At 53.2% G+C, this 21,577-nt stretch overlaps 8 protein-coding genes across 8 annotated transcripts; 5 read left to right on the plus strand and 3 right to left on the minus strand.

Moving 5' to 3' along the window:
• Positions 1-74: 74 nt before the first annotated feature.
• On the plus strand, positions 75-4,871 carry VE01_01704 (uncharacterized protein). Its single transcript, XM_018271222.2, has 3 exons — positions 75-547; positions 605-2,793; positions 2,848-4,871. The coding sequence occupies exons 1-3, from the start codon at positions 342-344 to the stop codon at positions 3,960-3,962; spliced, it is 3,510 nt and encodes a 1,169-aa protein (XP_018133893.1). The 5' UTR covers positions 75-341; the 3' UTR covers positions 3,963-4,871.
• A 949-nt stretch (positions 4,872-5,820) lies between these two features.
• Positions 5,821-9,141, plus strand: VE01_01705 (uncharacterized protein). Its single transcript, XM_018271223.2, has 7 exons — positions 5,821-6,148; positions 6,218-7,359; positions 7,504-7,558; positions 7,608-7,687; positions 7,740-8,231; positions 8,294-8,479; positions 8,527-9,141. Exons 2-7 carry the CDS (start codon positions 6,962-6,964, stop codon positions 8,798-8,800), a joined length of 1,485 nt encoding a protein of 494 aa, XP_018133892.1. The 5' UTR covers positions 5,821-6,148; positions 6,218-6,961; the 3' UTR covers positions 8,801-9,141.
• Positions 9,142-9,469: 328 nt separating this feature from the next.
• On the plus strand, positions 9,470-10,802 carry SDH2 (succinate dehydrogenase complex, subunit B). The gene is made up of 3 exons (XM_018271224.2): positions 9,470-10,041; positions 10,116-10,267; positions 10,318-10,802. The coding sequence occupies exons 1-3, from the start codon at positions 9,660-9,662 to the stop codon at positions 10,636-10,638; spliced, it is 855 nt and encodes a 284-aa protein (XP_018133895.1). The 5' UTR covers positions 9,470-9,659; the 3' UTR covers positions 10,639-10,802.
• Positions 10,594-11,930, minus strand: VE01_01707 (uncharacterized protein). The gene is made up of 3 exons (XM_018271225.2): positions 11,453-11,930; positions 11,010-11,402; positions 10,594-10,958 (listed from the first exon to the last, which is right to left on the minus strand). The coding sequence occupies exons 1-3, from the start codon at positions 11,629-11,631 to the stop codon at positions 10,940-10,942; spliced, it is 591 nt and encodes a 196-aa protein (XP_018133894.1). The 5' UTR covers positions 11,632-11,930; the 3' UTR covers positions 10,594-10,939.
• FAP1 (FKBP12-associated protein) lies at positions 11,868-15,749 on the plus strand. Its single transcript, XM_018271226.2, has one exon. It carries the CDS (start codon positions 12,098-12,100, stop codon positions 15,518-15,520), a length of 3,423 nt encoding a protein of 1,140 aa, XP_018133897.1. The 5' UTR covers positions 11,868-12,097; the 3' UTR covers positions 15,521-15,749.
• PEX10 (peroxisome biogenesis factor 10) lies at positions 15,583-16,983 on the minus strand. The gene has a single exon (XM_018271227.2). It carries the CDS (start codon positions 16,828-16,830, stop codon positions 15,694-15,696), a length of 1,137 nt encoding a protein of 378 aa, XP_018133896.1. The 5' UTR covers positions 16,831-16,983; the 3' UTR covers positions 15,583-15,693.
• Positions 16,013-18,774, plus strand: ERD1 (protein-ER retention protein). The gene is made up of 3 exons (XM_018271228.2): positions 16,013-17,385; positions 17,435-17,484; positions 17,533-18,774. The coding sequence occupies exons 1-3, from the start codon at positions 17,295-17,297 to the stop codon at positions 18,628-18,630; spliced, it is 1,239 nt and encodes a 412-aa protein (XP_018133759.1). The 5' UTR covers positions 16,013-17,294; the 3' UTR covers positions 18,631-18,774.
• Positions 18,740-20,966, minus strand: VE01_01711 (uncharacterized protein). Its single transcript, XM_018271229.2, has 3 exons — positions 20,686-20,966; positions 20,466-20,588; positions 18,740-20,410 (listed from the first exon to the last, which is right to left on the minus strand). Exons 1-3 carry the CDS (start codon positions 20,704-20,706, stop codon positions 19,229-19,231), a joined length of 1,326 nt encoding a protein of 441 aa, XP_018133760.1. The 5' UTR covers positions 20,707-20,966; the 3' UTR covers positions 18,740-19,228.
• Positions 20,967-21,577: the final 611 nt, after the last annotated feature.

The following is a 21,577-nucleotide window of genomic DNA, read 5'->3' on the forward strand; positions in this document are numbered from 1 at the left end:
ACAGAACCCCAGCCATCAGATCTGCGCGCGACGATACGCGATATAGTGCTAAATGTGAATAAAGCTCGGGCCTCAATTAAAGTCTGGAGGCGGGAGCTTCAACAATAAATCATCGACATTTTGCATTCAGCGCAGTATTCACAGTATTCGCATATTTACTTCCATTACCGTCTCAAGGGGTTTCAAGACGGATCCTGTCACTTCCAGTGTTTATCTTCACAATCTCATTCCATAGAAACTATCGCTTGCCACCTTTCGCACGAATTGTCCTCCACAATTTCTTGCGACTCCACCTTAAACCACCTCCCATAAAACATGCGACAGACATAAAATCACACTCAATGGATCCTCCGCCGCGGCCGTCGATGGATCGCTTCCGGATCCGTGTTGCTGTCTTTTCTCCAGAAGAGGCTCATAATCTGGAGGCAGTCCCGAAACATACTTTCGTTATTGCGAGGAGCCAGCATTTCCCCCTCCAAGATCTTCCCCTCCGCGAACTGCGTGACGTTGCGATAAGAAGATACAAGGACATATACCCCCAGGAGTCGTGAGTCCCCCCGTTGAAATTTTATCCTGCTGTGTCACTGATTTCATTTCCTGCCAGGCTGTTCCAAATCGCCCAGTCTACAGATGCTTATGGCGCCGACCTATACCTCAACGATCGCGTGGGCGACATATTCGCGGACAATGAAGTCTTGAGAGTTATCAAGGGCTCATCTATCAGAGACTCCCTGCCCCCAGACTACGTGAATGGGAGAGCCGGCAGTGTCCAGCCCAGCTATCCACTACAGCGAAAGCGATCCCCCGCCACTTCGAATCTCGGAGACAATTCAAGGGCTGGCAAGAGGCAAAAGGTTTACAGGCCAGACGATCCAGTCCCGTCACGCGAGCGCGACCCATCCGACTCCGAGGAGGAGAATGTACTGCCAGAAGACATACTCATCGACGAGGTCATCCCCGATTCGCAGGTAAACGAGGTCGAAGATGTCGCTAGGCATATCAAGCAGGAGAAGCCCTCCCAAGCAAGCCGGCCAAGTTATAACCCGCCATCTCCAGTCCTAGGCTACAGAGACGATGGGGGAGTCGTTATTTCTGACTCTCAGGGGAAAGAAACATCAGGACGAAATACCACCCGGCAGACCCGTCAATCACTTCGAAATACCACCGAAGCCCGGGAAGATCTTCAAATAGCTGCAAAAGCCACCCCAAAACCGAGCAATGGCGCAGCTCGCCGTCCGTCAAATAAAAGGCGCGAGCGGTCTGATGACATCTCGGATTTCGAAGAACATACGTCTATCACACCGACCATCACGCCGTCGCGAGGAATCTCAGATACTTATAGTGATTTCGAGACCGACATCGAACAGCCTTCCAGTTTTCTCAGGCGACGTGGCCGCGTTACTCCCCTGCGCAAAAACAAGAAGGCCTCACCGATCTCTGCAAAGCCGAAAGTAATACAATATGGAAAGAAGGCAGCAACTAAGAGCAAAGCAAGCGGTTCAGACAACTCAACACCTAAAGCAATTACACCATCCACTCCTGCAATCACTCCTCGTTCGGCAAGTATGGCAAACAGTGGCCCTATACTGCCAGGTATGACTCGTCAACCCGATAGTGCTTCAACCGACAACGTCGATGACAAGAGTGAGGAGGGTGTGGACGCAGGAGCCGAAGAGGCTGCACAAGAGGTTTCAAGGCTTACATCTGAATCGGCGGGAAAGAAACGCGCCGCGGAACTAGAACAGGAGAGTCGTCGCACAGGTCAATCCGAAGGGAGACCAGAAAAGGCAATGGATCAGGCTAGGATTGAAAGAGAGGCAGTCGAGAAAAAGAGTACTGCTACAGCCATTGCTACGGCAAAGATAAAGGCAGCTAAGAGAAGGAGAGTTGATGCTGCGCGAAAACGATTAGCTGAGGAGGAGAGGCTTAAGGAGGAGGCGGAGAAGGAAGAGGAGGAGGAGGAGGCGGAGAAGGAGGCTGAGAAGGAGGCTGAGAGGGAAGCCGAGATGGAAGCCAGAGCAACTGAGGCGAAGCTCAAACGGGATCATCTGCTTGCGGAGGAAGCCCGAAGACAAACGGAAGCAAATGAAAAGGCCGAAGCCGAGGAACGTGAACAAGCCAAGAGACGAGAGGCAGAAGCGGCAGCAAAGGCGGAAGCTGTGAAGCGCAAAGAAGCTGCCAAGGGAGAGAAAGAGGCCAGTGACAAGAAAGATGCAGAGGTAGCTAGCGCCCGCAAGAGGTCTACGTCTGCCATAAGCCCAGGAGGGATGCTTGGTAGGGCTGTAGCGAACTTCAATTCCGAGACCGCGAGCACTAGCCCTAGTGCAAATGTGGTTGATATGCCGCCACCTCCGGCAGCTGCCCGCGGCCGTCTATCAATGTCGCCAGCTCTTACTCGAAAGAGATCTGAAGATATCAGATCTACGCCAATTCTCCCCCCTCGCAGATCTAGTGACATCAGACCGGCCTCGTCTGTGGAGCTGGGTCCGGCTGCTCGACGTGTTTCCTTCGCAGAGCCATCGCCGTCCGTGGCGGGGAAGACGCCGAGCAGGGCCACTCAGTCTCCGGCTCCGGTTCAAACACCGAAGACTGTGAATGGGATCCCGAGCTTCCGTCAATCCAAGCTCGTGCCACCAGGAACTGGAGCCAAGTCGGTTACTCCCAAGGCTCCCACTCCTTCGAGTTCCCAAGCGCCACCGTCCGGGCAACAAGTTAAATCAACGCCAACGCCAACCCCGAAAACCCGAGCAGATATCACTGCTGCGTTGCTTAATACTATCAACAAAGGGAGCTGTAAGTTGCAATCCGGATCGATTATAGTATATTACTCAAACTGACTATCTATAGCATCAGCAGTGAAGGCGGCAGCGGCTGCAAAACCAAATGCCATCGCTATCTCCTCTGATGAGGAAAGCAGCGATGACGAAAGTGTGGGCGAACTAGAGTTGCCACCATTGCCTCCGCCTTCATCTCATTCGATTGCACAGAGTCAAATCGCAGCAAGCGGTGACAATGCTAATGACACGGCTTCCAATACCTCCCGTTCCGCATCCGTGTCGACAAACAGGTCGCAGCGTGAGAGCCGCTCACCCGTACGATTTGTCAACTCTAGCTTCCATTCCAACGCAGCCTCCTCTACCCAATCATTCGATGGATCCCGCCGAGCGCAACAAGGCCACTCAAATGGGAGCGAGACATCCGATAAAAGTACTTCGGGAGAGTCAGCTTCAGAAGACGAAGCCTCCGAGTCGGAACTCTCACCAACGAGATCCAAACCTACCATCCCATCTTCTCAAAGCGCCGCATCTCAGCGCATTCTCCCACCGTCGTCGAGGCTCTCACAACTCCGCGATGGCTCAACAACACCCAAACCTCAAAACGTCGGCGCTAGAAAGGTCAGCAGCGGAAGCGACGCAGAAACATCCGTCCAGAAGCTGCTGGATAGTCAGTTGACCGAAGAGTCGGTCGCAAGCTCTGCACCAGCCAGGGGTCAAGCGTCTCCAGCACCCAGCTCGTCGCAATTCAGCGCCAGGAATTCCTCTACGCCAGTGCCAAGGCCAAAGCTCACCAACGGCAACACCTCAGATAGGGGAACACCACGCACGTCCGAGAGACCGGCGGGAATGGCCAGCATGCCGTCCTTGAAACTACGAACAGAAGCCGCCTTGGAGGAAAGCCACAGGCGGGCCGAGAAAGCCCGCCAGGAGGGCGAGGCCAAAGCAAAGGCTCTCAAGGACGCCGAGGTGGCCGACGCAGAAATCACGGAAGAGTCGGAGGCCGAGTCATCTTCCGACAGCGACTCCAACTCGGATGACGGAGACGAGAGTAACTCGGAGGCCGGCTCGAACGATGACGTCGAGATGGGTGGGATGGGGACGCCGAAGGCCCAGAAGCCAAAGGCCAAGGTGAACTTCTCGGGACTGAGCAAGAAGTTTAGCAAGGGGTTAGCAGGGCGCCGCTAGATTCACGGAGTGTCTGTGGCAGATGCATTATGTATTTATGATTGGTACTGTTTAATGTTTAGACAGTTCGGATGTCCCGAAGGGTCGAAGCCGATTTTCTGTATCCGAGGGTCGGGTTGACGGAATCTCAGCCCAGGGTTGGCGAGAAGGGTCTGTCTGCGTTGCCGGAGAGGGGAGTGAGACATGTATTACATGTCATACTGTATTGGAACCAGAGCGGGCCCGGGTCATCGAATAGCAAGCAGGATGTCATTGATGATGAGCGACCGGTGTGATGGATGTGCCGTCATATGGCAGCGCTATGGAATGCAGGATGAGAGATGACTGGACCAGCAGCACGGAAGTAGACAGAAAGGACATGCAAAAGAAATGCAAAGAAATGCACCGCAAATCCCCCCCAGGGACCCTTTTCCTTCGTCGAACCCTGCATGTCCGCGAGCCTATCGTGCATCTCACATACAAAAATCTATCACATCTCACAAAAATTCGGGAGTAAATTCCACCCCACAGCCCAACATACGACACGGAAACACGGCGGAGAGAGGGGGGGACGGATAAAATGCGCTTTTCTTTTTTGTTTGCCCATCTACCACCAATCCTGCAGGGATAATCGGCTTGTACCTACCACATACATCGGCGCACCCTTTTTTTTTTTCGCCCCAAAACCAACCCTCTCTCGCTCAACCCTCGTCCCCGGCGGGCGACCAATACCGCGGCCCCGTCTCCCCGGGCCCGGCTCACCCAAGGACGCGTTAGTGCTGAGACGGCACTCTGGTTGCTGGCGTCGCGGGGGCGATGGTTACTGGTCAGACGCTGCTTTGGGACTACCGACCCGCTGAACTGGGCAGTGAGGCGCGGGTGTGTGGTGGGTTGGTGTGGTGGGAAGGGTGTGGTTGGTGGCTTGGAAGATTGGGATGGTGGGATGGTGGGATGGTGGAATGGGGAATGTGTCAGTGGGTTGGTGGGTGGTGGAGCTTGGGATGCTGGTGGCTGGCCATAGAGAAGGAAGCTATCTTATGGTATTTGAATTGTAGAATGAGACCTGCATATATGTCTCGTCTGTGCCGGTAAAACGGGTGAGGGTGAGGTTCTTGGGATGATTACTGTACGAACTGTGCTGTGTGATCTTTGTACGATGGCTGGAATGGATGCTGTCAGGCGGGAGATGTACGAGGTACACAGGCATGGAAGGGTTACAGCACAGGACGTTGTTGGGCCTATTTATATACGGGTGCAGGAAGGACGGTATTCTTAGAGTCTTTTTGCTCTTTTTGCTCTTTTTGCTCTTATTGCTATTTTGACGGTCCACAGCAGACCTCGAACAGACCCTCGATCGTCCGCCTTCGGTGCCACTATTCCACCAATTCCAGGTGTGACGTTTATGGCGTGAGTGACACCTGCACCGTCCAACCCGGCGACGAGTAACACCGTTGAAACTACTGAACTATACTGAACTATACTGAACTGCTTCCAGTGACACCGTTCATTTCAGTACCCGTTATGTAGCACAAATACGGTATAATAGTAGAATAGTAGTAGTATAGTAGTAGTAGCAGTAGTAGTGTAATTTAGTAGCAGTGTAGTAGTAATTATATTCGTACTATACAATTTGTACTATACAAGTGAAAGGCTCTGGTTGGGTTTGTCTGGTTTGTATGGTTTGTATGGAGTACATGCCATCGCAGAGTACTGTCCACAGCTGTGAACAGCTATTCACAGTAAACTGTTGTACCTCTCCCGCTAAGTTATAGTGGCCAGTACTTCCTCGCTACGACCTACTCAACTACTCTACCGTGCACTACCCGAACATTCCTAGAGGTAGATCATCCAGCTTGCCTTTTGCCTCTTTTCGCCTTCTTGTCTTTCCTCCCCCAAACTGACTGATCCATCCTGTGTGAATACACAATACTCTTTGTGTATATATATATATATGCGCACAAATTCTGTTCTGTTCACCTCAATTGTTTCCACTATTTCCAACTTCCTTCAATCTTCCTTGCATCTGCCGCAATAGGTCGTATACTATAGCTATACTATCTGCACTCTCCCTTACACCTACCTTGTCGCAGTGTGTGCCACTCACTATCCGATCCGAGTACTACCCTACCTATACGCATATACGCAGGTCCGCCAGGTTAGAGACAAAAAGACTAGGCGCCAATTTTAAGAGTCCGCTGAAAGTGGAGGTATGAGATGAGATGATGCTTGATATCAGCCGATATTGTGGAGCTGCTCCTGACTTTGGTTATTGACAGGTCCCCCATTCCAAATAATTTTGGATCGACAAAAAGAGTCTCATCGATCAGGAATCGCAATTGTAACGCCAGGAAGCTAGGACGACTTGAAAAAAAAGCTTCAAGCTTCAAAGTCTCCCATTATCGCCGCTCCTTCCCTCCTGTCAATCAGTCAGCCAACGCCCTGTGCGCGAAATCTTGCCAATCCAAAAGCACACACCATCATCCGCAGCATCCACACCACACGGACCTTTCCAACGAAGCTCCCCCCCCGCACTAGCACTGGCCGCTGAGTGAACACCACCACTCCTTTTAACGACCCCTCTGCACAGCAGATCTATATAACGCGGGCGACTGCTCACATTTTGTCTCGGACCCCGAACGCAGAAGAAGGAACTTTCTCTCTCTCTGCGCCTCGTGCTGATCCGTGTCGACCTGCAGAGAAAGGAGTCGGGTCGAACGGCATTACAGGGTACGTCCATCATTATTGTTGGGCTCCGTTGTGCAGATCACGCAAAACCTACCGCGCCCGCCAGACGACGACGTAGATGCAAAGAGAAGCAACTAGTACAGCGCGCCGTGCACGATAAGCTTTATATATAAACAGAAGGCGCGGGGATTGTCCTCAGCTACGGAGTGGGCACCATCGCATAGCGCCTTCCCTTACAGACCCCGACGCCCACAAGATTTCTTCGAGTCCTCCCCTCCTCGGTCATTGCTCGTGTCGCATCTTTCTTCTATATTCCCACGAACCCGAGTACCACCATGAAAGTATCGCACTACGCGCATGACGACCCTACCGGACACGGCGCACAATATAACATGTCTCCTCCCATGGGCAACCCCAACTATCGCCCGGATGCACCACAATATCAGGGGCACCAGGACCAGCCCCACATGCAGCACGCACCAAACGACCAGCAGCAGTACGGTTACAGCCCAAACCCACAAGGCCATCGTGCCAGCCAGAGCTCGCAAGGGCAAGGTGGCCAGCCAGAGATGCTGGGCCGGGTCCCAACGCGAGGCCCGAATCCGTTGATGCCACTCGATTCGCCGTCAAATCACAATGGAGCGGATGGCACCCCGATCCTACCGGCCGTGCAGCAGCAGGCTAGTGATCATCCACCGAGCTTTAGTATGATTGAGCTGGGTAGGAGATATACGTAAGTCCATTTTCGACCCCTGGATTCCAGTCGGCTACGGCCGTAGCACGGCTTGAAGAATCGTTGCTATTCCCTCTGCCTCACTTCCATAGCCCATGCTGGGGTATATTTTTTGGATGTATGCTGACTATGGTTATCTGACAGGCTTGAGGTTATGCAGCAGCCCAAACGAGCGCGGATGTGTGGCTTTGGAGACAAGGTAGGTTGTCGACGGCGCTTTTTTATGTGTCCTGTCACTAACTTTCCAGGATCGCCGGCCCATTACCCCGCCACCATGCATAAGGGTTGTCATAACGGATGTGGCTACTGGGAATGAAATCGATACCAAGTAAGCGTCGCGAGTGCAGGTATCCTGATGTACAGCTGCTGACAATTTATAGCGACATCGATCACGGTTCCTTCGTACTGACTGTTGATCTGTGGTCTGCCGATGGGAAGCACGAAGTCAATCTCGTCCGACACTCGTCTGCGTCCCCAGCCATCTCCTCAACTATCCCCACCTCGTACGCTCAGGCACAGGCGGGCGACCACCCGGTCTACTCAAACCCAATGCCAACGCCCACTGGCCCACCCAGTATAGTCCGCGATCCTCAATATCCGTACCATAGCAACCAACCGCTACTTCAAGGGCAGTACAACCCTTACCCTGGCCAGCCTCAAGTAAATGCATATGGCCAAACCCAGCAGCAATTCCAACAGGGGCCGCCACAAGGACAGTATGGCCAGCCCCAGCAACAAGGTCAGTATGGTCAAGGGCAAGAGCGCCAAAATTACCACCCTGGATCAGGGGGAGAGCCTCCAAACCATCACATATTCTACCATACGGGTGATGCCGTCCATCCGGTCGCCTCCAACGCGCCGAGACCATCGGAGTAAGTCCTCCACCCGGGTCCAATCAGCTTTCCAATCTCATATATGCTAACCAACTCCGCAGCAATCTGATGTACGACCCAGCCGTTGCTCCACGCCCACCTATCTCAAATCCGCCACAAGGCATGTTCACCCGCAACCTAATCGGCAGCCTCGCGGCCAGTGCTTCCAAGCTCGCGGACCCCCACGACAAGATTGGCATCTGGTTTGTCCTACAGGACATGAGCATCAGAACTGAGGGAAACTTCCGGTATGTCTGTCAATCTCCAATTTCTCACACCTCACTGACACGCATAGTCTCCGCTTCTCTTTCACCAACGTCGGCGGCCCCTCCAAGACACCCAACGGCAACCCCGCGAACCAGATGTCTGTCCTCAACACTGGCAAGGCACCCGTTCTTGCACTGTGCTACAGTGATGTGTTTACCGTATACTCGGCCAAGAAGTTCCCGGGCGTGGTGGAGAGCACGCCGCTCAGCAAGTGTTTCGCGACACAGGGCGTTAAGATCCCGATCCGCAAGGATGGTGGAGGAAAGGCGGGACAAGGGAGAGAGGACTATGATGAGGATTAGAGGCATAAAAGAGATGTGGGGTTGGGAGAATTATTGAGAGTTATGTAGAGAAGACGGTGGGCAGGGACAGTTTTTTATTCGGCGCTCGGTGGGGTCGGCACCTTTGCTGTTTTTTTTGTAAGGCGGTGGCTACGTTGCAACCAAAACTGGATAGAACGATGTCCGTGGGAGAGGTTAGCTCTAGCATTTTTACATGCGGGGAAGTTCATGAATGAATGATATTGTTGTTTGTGTCAGTACTTTGTTTTTGTCTGCAGGTGGTTTGGTGGGAGTGCTGTTATTTTTATGATTTCAATCAATTAAAAATAATAGATACCTTTAAATATAATAAATTATACCCCAATCCAGCACCTCCAAATCCGTCAAGTAGATCAATGAGAATATAGCAATGAGTCTGAATACTTACTAGTCTAAGTTCATTGTCAATTCATAGAGCATAAATATTTTCTCGACGTTCACATAGAAATATGAGAATGATTACACGGATCACGTGCAACCAAACTCCCGTCTACCCAGAAATCCTATTCCGAGCCAGTCCGGAGAAACGTGACTTTTTTTCCCAGCATTGACAATTACGTGACCTTTGATTGGCCAACACACCTGACATAAGCTACCATACCCATGCAACATTTCCCTTCCAGAGCTAGATACCACAACACCCGAGGTCCTGTGCCGAGCGAACAGCGACACACATCGCCAACGACATCATTCCGAATTTCCTCTCCTGCAACCGTAGCCACGGGTTTCCTTTTGACGCCAACATTCGATTGTGCACCTCGGGGGCACTAGCGATATTTCCAATCGCTCACACGCGTTGATCATCGCTCTCGCAAGCTCCTTTTCCTTACCCGGTCTCCCAATGGCTTCTCTCCGCTCCTCAGCACGCCTCGTGGCGGCATCGCGCTCCGCCTTCAGGCCTGCGACTGCTATCCGCTCCTTCGCATCCGTTGCGCCTGCAGCTACCAGCCCAGCTACTGCCCCGAGCAGTGAGCCGGCGCCAGCGGCTCCGAGGACCAAGACCTTCCACATCTACAGATGGAACCCGGATGAGCCCTCGACCAAGCCGAAGATGCAGGCTTATACCCTGGATCTGAACAAGACCGGACCTATGATGCTCGATGCGCTTATCCGCATCAAGAACGAGGATGACCCGACACTCACCTTCCGCAGAAGCTGCAGAGAGGGAATTTGTGGCAGTTGCGCCATGAACATTGACGGTGTCAACACCCTGGCCTGCTTATGTGAGTTGCACCGGTCTTTCAGCAGACATATGCTGGAATGGAGTCTCTTGAACATGTACTGACGCGATATTCAGGCCGCATCCCGACCGATACCACCCAAGAGTCGAAGATCTACCCTCTCCCCCACACTTACGTTGTCAAGGACATCGTACCGGATCTCACCCACTTCTACAAGCAGTACAAGTCCATCAAGCCATACCTCCAGCGCACAACCCCAGCCGAACACGTAAGATTGCCTCCGTCCGTTTTTTGGGGTCAGGAACTAACGCAAAACAGGGCAAGGAGTATCTCCAGAGTGTAGAGGACCGCAAGAAGCTCGATGGCCTCTACGAGTGCATTCTCTGCGCGTGCTGCTCGACCTCCTGCCCCTCATACTGGTGGAACTCGGAGGAGTACCTCGGCCCCGCCGTCCTGCTCCAGTCCTACCGCTGGCTCGCCGACTCGCGTGACGAGAAGAAGATGGAGCGCAAGGCTGCGCTCGATAACTCCATGAGCGTCTACCGCTGCCACACCATCATGAACTGCTCGAGGACATGCCCCAAGGGCCTGAACCCGGGTTTGGCGATTGCGGAGATCAAGAAGGAGTTGGCTTTCTAGATGGGGGTGTGAAAAAGGGATGAAAGTTGTTACTTGCAGCGGGATTTTTTGAAGTGTGCTTGTTGGGGGGTGGGGGGACTGGCTTTTGTGTAGAAATATAGGTGATAGTTTTACAGAGGAATGACGAGCATCCATGTTATTGTAAGGTTTTTCCTTGTCAGAGCCAGCCTGCTGATACCCCTTTAATGTACATGCATCCTTCGCCCACGTAAATATATATACACATTACGCGGAACAAACTTGGTTCACACGCTATGGATTGTCCGGATTCAAATAGATATCCTGGACGACTACTTTAGTCTCAACCCCCTCGAGTAAGCCTATGTTGATTAGCATCCATCCGCTGTAGTGTGTCTAGAGAAGAGTCTTACCCTCCATCCTTCTCCAGCTTCAGCGGCGTAAAACTGCCCGACCCAACTTTGGGCTTTGTCGTTGCCACCGCCTTTTCATCGTCATCCCCACCGCATCCACAGTCGTAGAAATCCCCGATCTTGGAGCAGTCGAACAGTTCCTTCTCCAGACGAGTATTCACCTCGTTATGTACATGGCACGCCCACGTCGCTGCGCTCGACCGCGTCCGCACCTGCGGCGGGTACTTCTCTAACAAGAGCTGGAAATGCCGTGCACATTCACCACATGGGTATAGTCGTGCAAAGAGATAGACAAAGGATTTGAGCGACGTGCTGTCTTCTTCCGTCGGCTGGTCCGGGAATTTCGCCATCATGGTGTGGAGCAGCTTCCAGGCTGCATTGCCCAGTTCGGCTCTGTCGATTGGGTTAGCCGCTGCCATTAGAGAGGTGCGACAGTGTCTTACTTTACTGTTGCATTCTCGAGTTTTGGCGCCGTTGCGACGCCATGGAGCACACTGTCGCTGGGGACGATACTCGTATCAAAAGCCGCACGCTGTTGACCCCCACTTGAGAGGAGGAATGAGAAAGCGATGAACGCCACGATGGCGATGAGTGCCAACGTCACATGTCGCCGCGGAGGCATTTCATAAAGTTGGACCTTGCAGATGTTGTGAGTCGATATGAGCCATGACACATCTTACTATGGTCTAGTTCGGCCTGAAACTGGGGATGGATGGCTATGTCGTCGCTAGCCTCGTTTGGTAGCCTCGCAGCCTCGCCACAAATCAACACAGCCCAAGTTCGAACTTCTACCCCACGTTTGACTCATCGTCTACATTTAAAATAGCGATCAGGTAGTCTCTTGCTCTGCATCTGGGATCATTTTGTTAGTACTGACGAGCGCTTTGTCCTACTAATATTCTCTTTTGCATTGATTGTTTTTTGAAAACGTTTGAAGTCGCCATATTTCGAAGGCGCAAGTTATTTAATATTCAGTCTCTGTTCGCCACCATTCAGAGAAGAGAGACCACCACGAGACAACCTTAAGAACAGCAATTACGAAAGTGGCGACTGCGATTCCTGCTACGTATACAGATAGAGAAGAAAGAATGTCAACACCCAGCGCACCACCAGCACAAGGTGCAGGTCGAGGCGGAAGACCTCGACATTATAGAAGACCACGGCGAGGAGGCGCACAGAACGGGACTGCTCCTATCCCAGGAGCCCCACGAGACACACCAGCACAACCGACCCTTGGAAACGCAACCGCTGTTCCTCCAGCTCCAGTGGCGCAGGCAGCTCCGGGCTCAAATCCGAACCCAAACCGAAGGAACAATGGGCAATCAAGTCGGGGCAGAGGCGGAAGGCCGGGTCAAAGAGGAGGAGCGCCTAGGCATGTGATGGGAGGTGCGGGGGGAAGAGCGTTTGGCGGGCAGCTCACGTCCGCGGGAGGAGCAAGCGGAGGCTCAGCACCTTTATCGCTGCAGGCTGACGCACCGGCGTTTACACCTGGCCAAACAGTAGTTCCCAGAACCACCGCCACCCACAACCACCCTCCGCCAAATATCGGGAGGCAGCGACGGTTTTCGAAGTCGCAGGCTGCAGATATTGCAACCCGAACACACGAGGACATCCTACACGGCTTATACGAATGTCCAATATGCACTAGCGAAGTACTCAAGAACTCAAAGGTATGGTCGTGCAAGACCTGCTGGACCGTTTTCCACCTGTCGTGCGTAAAGAAATGGGCGAAGAACGAGGGGTCTACGCAGCAGAACCGCCAGCAACTACAGGAAGGAGAGCTACCGCCGGCAAGGCAGTGGAGATGTCCTGGGTGTAATCTACCCAAGGATGATATGCCAGAGTCATATACCTGCTGGTGTGCAAAGGATGTCGACCCGAAGGCCATTCCTGGACTACCACCGCACTCATGTGGACAGACCTGCGGGAAGCCTCGAGCACCACGGAATTGCCCGCATCCTTGCGACCTGATATGCCATGCTGGACCATGCCCACCATGTCCTCATATGGGACCTGTACAAGCTTGTTTCTGTGGGAAGGACGAGGTTAGTAAGAGGTGTATCGACACTCATTACGATAGTGGCTGGAGCTGCGGCAAAAAGTGTGGTGATATGATGCCCTGTGGGGAGCATGAGTGCGTGAAGGGCTGCCATGAAGGGCTCTGCGGAAGCTGCGAAGTACTCGTCGAATCGCGCTGTTATTGCGGAAAGGTCGAGAAGATGGTGCCTTGCTCGGATAGAGGCGACGAAAAGGACAGTAGCATTGTGAAGGATGACAACGAGGTTGACAACTGGACCGGATCATTCGAATGTGGGAACGTTTGCAAACGCGCCTATGACTGTGGACGCCACTTTTGCGAGAAGAGCTGCCATGAACAGACAGCCGATGTACCACATTGTCCACTATCGCCAGATGTCATCACCCACTGCCCTTGTGGAAAGAGTACTTTGAAAGACCTGGACTGTACGAGAAGTTCCTGCGAAGAGCCCATTCCGCATTGCCAGAAGCTGTGCTTAAAGCAGCTGGCTTGTGGACACGAATGCCAGCAGAAATGCCACGAAGGAGAGTGCCTGCCTTGTCTCAAGGTCGTGCCCATTGTCTGCCGATGTGGACGAACGACGTCATCAACCATCTGCCACCAAGGTACCGAGGCTCTCCCGCAGTGCATGAGGATTTGCAAGACAGCCCTCAATTGCGGACGACACGAATGTGGAGAGCATTGTTGTCCTGGCGAGAAGCCTGCTGGGGAACGCATTGCGGCGAAGCGAAAGCAGAAGGTATCTCGTGGGACAACGGAAGACTATGAGGCAGAGCACATATGCACGAGAGTCTGCGGGAGAGATTTGAAATGTGGGAACCCAGAGCATACTTGTCAAGAACTCTGCCACCGTGGCGCATGCGGTGCGTGTAGAGAAGCCATCTTTGATGAGATCTCTTGCAACTGCGGTCGGACTGTGCTTCACCCACCGCTCCCATGCGGCACTCAGCCGCCTCCTTGTCCACACCAATGCAACAGGCGCACCGCATGTGGCCACCCGGCAGTAAACCACCAGTGCCACGGCGATGGAGAGTCCTGCCCCAAGTGTCCCTACCTTGTGCAGAAGACATGCATGTGCGGCAAGAAAATCCTTAAAAACCAACCGTGTTGGTCTACGCAGATATCCTGTGGACAGACTTGCGGACATCGCCTTCGTTGCGGCATTCACTCCTGCCAGAAGCCATGCCATCGGGCTGGCGACTGTGAGGATGCTTTACTCACTCAATGTCCCCACGTCTGCGGTAAGACCAAAACCACACCAGGTTGCGGCCACATCTGCCTCGAGCCCTGCCATGCGCCGTATCCGTGCAAAGAAGACAAGCCGTGCCAGGCCAAGGTTATCATAACCTGCGCCTGCCAGCACCTTAAGCAAGAAGTGCGCTGCCTAGCCACCAAAGCGACGCCAGTGACTGAACGCAAGACCCTGGCCTGCGACGACGAATGTCTCCGCCTTCAACGCAATGCCAAGCTTGCTGCCGCCCTCAATATCCCATCCGACCACACGGATGACCATATTCCATACTCCGCGGCGACTCTCGACTTCTTCAAGGGGAGTCCAAAGTGGTGTCAGACACAAGAGCGTGAGTTCCGTGTCTTCGCTGCCGACACAACTGCCAAGCAGTTCCGATTCAAGCCCATGTCTGCCGCTCAACGTGCCTTCCTGCACTCCCTCGCGGAAGATTTTGCTCTCGACACCGAATCCGTCGACCCTGAACCCCACCGACACGTAGTCCTCTTCAAGGCGCCACGCTTTACCAGCGCACCGATGAAGACACTCAGCCAGTGCCTCAAGCTTCGTCCTGTGGTCGAGGCACCCAAGAACGCTCCTGCAACCACGGGTGTTCCGTTCAATGCGTTGCTACTCGCCAACCCACGCTTCGCACTCACCCTTGATGAGCTCCGCGCTGCTGTTGCATCCGATCCGGCGACTGCGCAGATCGCGGGGTGGAAAATAGAGTTCCTCCCTAGTGAGGAGATCGTGGTACGCGCGAGTCTCGCAGACGGCGTCGACGAGGCAACTCTGCAGCGCCTCAAGCCTGCGCTTACCAAGGTGGTGCTCGAGAAGGAGCTGGCGGGAGCTGTCGCGCTCTGCGCCGTGGACGCGAGTTTGAATGTTGCACGGAGAGAGGATACTGGATCTGCGGGAGGGTGGAGCCAGGTTGTCAAGGGTGCGCCTGTGAAGAAGAGAGTCGTCGACGAGTGGGCTGCCAGTGGCAAGAATTCGTTCACGGTTCTTGGAAGTAAGGCGGCGGGGAAGAAGAAGGAGAAGGAGAAGGGAAAGGAGAGAGAGAGGCAGGAGAGCGTTGTGGAGAATTGGGAAGATGCGGTTGGAGCATGGGAGGAGAGTGCCGAGGGTGCAACTGGCGCAGTCGTTGCTGGCGCAGTTGATGAAACTGAGGTTGCAGATGCGAGTGCAGCAGAAGAAGCGCCGGTGCCAGCCAGTGGCCAAACGAAGATGCCAGATGTGGAGTGATGGAAGAAGTAGCTGTATTAGAAGCTCATTTTAAAACCTTAAACACGACTGATTAAGCATGACATGATCATTAAATTGTGACACTGCCCTGTGGCATATATGGCCTCTATATGACAATTATTTGTAATATTACAGCTCGCCTGGGACATCTCTAAGCCTAGTTATGCGCCCCATCACGACCTCAGCGGCAGAATGTGCTGCGCCAGACAGCCTCTCCTGCAAAGCGGGCATTCTGGCTTCTCCCTCACCCAGTCTCCAATACACGTCCAGCAGAATACATGTCCACACTGCGTCGCACTCGGATCCTTCAGGTCCTCTAAACATAATGTACAGCGCCGTTGCTGGGCGCCTTTAATCCACGCCATCACATCATCACCTTTAAGCTCCACCCTCGGGACGCTGAGAACGGGTGTATGCATCGCCCTTTCGATATTTATGGTAGATCCCGCGCCCGTGGAGGCATCTAGGAGCAGCTCGCTGCTAGAAGTGAATGAATTCTCGTTGAGGGAAATCTCGACCCCATTGTCGAGGACAGCAGTGCCGCTGCCCTGGGCATTCGCGGTATGGGCCGGCTGCGAGAATTCGGCAACCGTCGAATTAAGGTGTATCCAGCTCTGGACGGCGATCTGGAGGACAAGGAGGACACCGAGGACTTCGTAGCCGATGCGGGCTTCCGATTCCCCGATTTTCTTGGTGAAGATGTAGCGCAGGCCCCAGATACGCTTGGAGAGCTGATAGTACGAGCCGGTGAAGTAGAAGACGGTGAGGGTGGCGGCGTGGATGGGTGACGGGGAAGTGATTGCGGCAAGATGCCTTAGGATATATGATTGGAACTTATAGGATCGCGAGGATTGCTGCTGGTCCTTCGATAAGCGGCGTAGGTTGCGCTCGAGCTTGGCGCGGATCCGGGCGCGGAATGAAGGAAGGAGGCGGTTGAGGGAGTATGGGAGAAGGATGGCGGTTAGGATGTAGCCAGCTCGGCGCGTTATGCTGGGTAACCTGAGGGTGTCGTCTTCAATCTGGATGATATCGCAGTATTCCTCGCCGAGTGTGCGGTTGCCAATGAGAGTTGTGAGGGCGAGATATGAGAGGTCGGCGAACGTGCTTGCTTCGGCCGTCCACTTGTGGAGGAAGCGTGCGCCGTAGAGTTGTCGCAGTATGTCGGAAATGTGGTTCATGAGGACGCCCTCAAAGTATGCATCTTTCTGATGTGACCGAATTATGTCTGGTGCGGCAGCGAAAGGGTAGTTGAAGGACGTGGAGGGCACGGATGGAGCTGGGCGAGCTGTCTTGGACACATGATCGGACATGGTGGGTTGAAAGGCTCAGGGCCCTTCGAGAGGTATTTCGAGCCAATTATTGAGGTCGCCAACTAATACAGATCATATACTGTATGCCGTGGTAGTAGAAGCTGATCTGGTTCGAGGAGGTTGTCGAGAAATGAAGCTGCGGCTTTGTAAAGTCGATCATGAATATGACGGATATGAAGCCGAGGCTGGACGCTGGCTGTAGTGGGGACCACGACCCGGCACTTATCAAATAGCGCCTTTCCTATCTCGGGGTCTTGGCGGCTTTTATCTATGTTCCATGTGTCACGACTGACACGCGGTCAAATCAACATTTAATTGTTTAATTGTATTAATAAATTTATTTATTTTGCAAACTTGGCGACCTCGACATATTTTGTCTTTACCCTCACATCAGCAGGATATATCTTTAGAGATTGGAAATTCTATATCGCTGGCCTCGATGGTTATTATTTCACAACGCTACCATGGATGGAGACCCGTCTGTTGAGCCACAGCTCGACTCGTTCAGTCGGACGCTGCCGCTGCCATACAGATGCGCTCTTATAATTGTTGCTGGTACGCTCTATTCTTCTGCCATTGATACTCTCCTGCTGACATCCTCTAGCGGTCTGGGCCTGGGGCGCCAACCTGCAGTACCTGTCCTTTCTTAAAATCGTAAGTCGACTGTCCACTCCGTTGAATGCCCTCCTGACGTCGTTGCAGGACGTCCCAGCCCTCATAAGATACCCCGGCCGACAATCTTTGACCGAAGCCGCGCATCATCTGTCTACATACCGTCTGGCGACCATCCTCTCCGGCTCCCTCGGCCTGTCACTCGTTACATTCTGGATCTTCTCCCACCGCGATGCCGAACTCGTCATCTTCTACGACTGGATGCCGATGACCTACCTGCTCTTCCTCGCCCTCCTCTTCGTTCTCCCACTACGATACCACTCCACAACAGGGCGATACCACTTCCTCAAAACCCTACGCCGCGTCGCTGTAGGCGGAATTGCTGAGGCGAAAGATGGCAAATTCGGCGATATCCTCCTCGCCGATGTGCTCACCTCCTATTCCAAGATCCTCGCAGACCTCTTCATATCCGTCTGCATGTTCCTGACTACCAATGGATCAGCGACAGAGCAGCCCGATCGCCGTTGCGGCGGACGTTTCTTGGTGCCGCTCATCATCGCCATCCCAAGCGCCATCCGATTTCGACAATGTCTAATCGAGTACGGTCGCGTGCGGGACGCCAACCACCGCACAACAAGTCTGGTGTCCACTGGATCAGGCGGCGTGCACCTGGCTAACGCGCTGAAATATGCCACCGCCTTCCCCGTCATCATTTTGAGCGCCTTGCAGCGAAGCAGCTCTGATGCGTCAACCACCGCTACTGCTGCCGAGACATCACTGTACCGACTGTGGCTACTGGCGGTGATTGTCAACTCGTCCTACTCATTCTACTGGGACGTAGCTAATGACTGGGACCTCACTCTCCTGTCGCCTGCACGCTCCAACCCAGAGCACCCGTATGGCCTGCGACGCAAGATGGTCTTCCGGGCAAGCGAGATCTACTATGTCGCTATAGGTCTCGACTTTCTCCTGCGAATCACCTGGACTCTGAAATTGAGCCCCCACCTGGACCAGTTTAACGATTGGGAGGGTGGCATATTCTGCATCCAGGCTCTTGAGGTGTTCAGACGCTGGATCTGGATATTCTTCCGTGTCGAGACCGAGTGGGTGAGGAATACGAGCACGGGATTGGGCCAGGATGATATCCTTCTTGGGGACTACTCGAGTGGAAAGGACGATGACGATTGAACGTATATGGGAAATGATATACGGGATGGTTATTCAATTGCCCAGGCGTCTAGGGCAATAGACTAGGATCTCTCTGTGCACATAGAACGTGTTTAGTAGGGTGTAGATGACAAGCAGAATAATATCAATACTATATATAACAAGTACAGACGCCCCCAAACTGACCATGGATATCGCTCCGTAGCCAGACGGAGTAAGCCCTTGAACACACCATACATAGAAATCCCACGCCAGAGAAAATCTTGGTATCTATTATCCATGACAACGAAATGCATCCGAACCCCGGGTGGCCCTAGACCGTACAACAACGCCACAGCCCCTTTCAATGCCGACATGCCAACCGTTCTTGCGCTGAGTGCCAGACTTGTTCTCTCAACACAAACACGCAAATGCAAACTCACAAAACGTGGATGAAAATGTTCGAAATTATTAAACGGAGGTACCAAGAAGCGCACGCTCCAATGCGTCGATAACCCAACCCGCTCGCACGAATCGTGACGATGATAGTACTAAAGAGATGTATACACAAGAATCAAACTTTCGATCGATCGGTCGGCCGTAAAATGCTTTCCCTCGTCCATTCGAAATCTTAGGGATCCTAGAAAAACAACACTATCTCTCCCCGATCATTCTTCCGCATCCTCAAGCTCTTCCACAGTTCCTTCTCTTCTGCACCCTTGCCAGCTCCGAGTCCGCTGGATGCCCTCATGCGATGATACCTCTTCAGAGCCTTGTTCATGCTGACGCCGCGCTCGCTCCCTGGGCCTTTGCTCACGAATCCGAGGAGCATCCCTGCGAGCTCCTCCGGGCCATCAGACGCCTTGAACACCACCATTTGGCCTGGGTCTTGCGAGGCGCCCGCCGAGGACTTGTACTCGATCATCTTCTGGTCGGCATCCCTGTGCTTGGTTCGCGACTGTTTCCTCGGGCGGTCCTCGTCGTGTTTACGCTCCTTCTTCTCCTTGTGCTCTTTACTGCTCTTCCGCGGCTTCTTCGTGGTGGTAATCATTTGCATGATGGCTGTGCCGAATCCGCCCTCGCTATGGTGCTTCTTGGTCTCCTTGGTGCGCTTGGAGCGCTTGAGTGGGCTACCTGGCGATGCCTCCACGTTGTCACCTGAGTAGTCTGGGCTGGGTGGGAAGGCGCCATCGCGCGCCATCATCTTCTGGAGGCCGCCGGTGAGACCTGAGTGCAACACTGGTGGTGCGTCGGTCATCTCGAGGTCACGGTCGACGGATGAGGTTGCTGAGGTATCGACATGGAGGCGCTTGCGCTTCTTGTCGGATTTGGAGGCGGAGGTGACCTTGTCCTTGGACTTCGACTTGCGTTCCTTAGGTGCTGGTGTGCGGACGTCAGTTGGTACTGGGCCAGTGCCGTACTGGACGAGCGCTTCGGAACCTTCATCCTCAATCTGGCTGAAACGAACAACAGCTCCGGAGCCGTTCGCGTATGCTGGACTCGGGGTCGGAGGCGCAGCGTCTTCGAGGCGGCGCCGCTCTGCTGCGGCGAGATTGACGGTCGATGGGTTGGGCGTCTCCGCACCAACGTAGAAATCGAAGACATTTACGGGTTCCTGGTGCTCGAAGTCTGGTGCGGCTGACGGCGGCATTGGGGCCTCCGGAGGCGCATCCACGATAGCGATGTGGGAGTTGTGGTCCTCAACCTCGGGAGCATCCTCAATATATGCCTTTCTCGCGCCATTGTTGTTATTCTTTCCCTTCTTCTCCTTCTCGGGTCTGTAGAGCGCGCCTTGGTACTTTTGGGCTTCAGAGATGCAGCTCTGCGAGGGGGTTAGCAAACGCGACGAGGGTTTTGGGATAGGGTAAACAACGTACAGTATGGCTGCGATACTCGGTGCCCCAGAAGTGCACCATGCAATCGAGACATGTAAATGAGGCACCTCGGCACTGGTTCACATGAGAGTCCAGTTTCTTCTTTGTGAGGACATCACCACAACCCTGTAGGCGCAATTAGTGAGGGCCATAAAATGAGGCCCAGGATGAAGGAAAGGGCCTGCTGGGGGGGTTGAGTGGGGTCTGTGTTGTGTGTACGTACCTCGCATGAAAACGAGACCATGTTCGCGTGAGCGGTGTAACAGAGTGGACTTTTTATATGATGAATCTGTCTATGGAAGATGTCGGATGGCGCGAAGAAGGATGGTTGTGGGGTTGGGTTGTCGGGGGGTGGAAGGATGTGAGAGAGGCGGTGAAGATTGAAGTCGGAAAGACGTTGTTGTTGTTAAAATTGGTGTGTGTGTGTCTCTTGTTGGATAAGATGTGATTGTCGTAGTGTAATGTATGTTTTGCGACAAGTATATGGGGGGGAGAAGGGGGGGGGGTGGAGGAGGAGGAGGAAGAGTGAGTGTTGAAGTGAGACGGCGGTTCCAGATTGTCGAGCAGGTGCAGGCGCAAAGGGCAGGATTGATGGGTTTCTTGGGTTTTTCTTGGGTTGTAGTTGTGTCAGGTTGTCAGAGGGGAGGAGGGGGGAGGGGCAGTTGGGCCAACGAGAAGCCTGGACAGGGATTTCTCCCCTGGGAAAAATGGTGGAAAATGGGGATTTTTTTGGTACGTGATGCGTTTGGGAAAAAATAGAAATAGATAGCTGATAGAGATAAATTCATAAATAGAATTTATGGCTTTATGCTTTATGGCATAGTCTAGCCGCCCATCGATAGGGATTTGGATTTATGATTATTGCGGCACATCGCACATCGCACATCGCAAATCACACAGGCATAGGCACAGGCATAGGCACAGGCACAGTCAACATAGAGTCAATATCAATATAGAGTATAATAGAGTGTATTAGAGAATATTAGACAATATTAGAGCCCAGTTATTCGATCGTGCTATATCATTTTCTCTCCGTTGGGCTGATTTACATGCCCATTGCCAGCATATACTAGCATATTTAGGCATATTTACTATATTAACGCAATTAAAATGAC

The sequence above is a fragment of the Pseudogymnoascus verrucosus genome (assembly GCF_001662655.1).
Source record: "Pseudogymnoascus verrucosus strain UAMH 10579 unplaced genomic scaffold scaffold_5, whole genome shotgun sequence".
Classification (NCBI taxonomy): Eukaryota; Fungi; Ascomycota; class Leotiomycetes; order Thelebolales; family Thelebolaceae; genus Pseudogymnoascus; species Pseudogymnoascus verrucosus.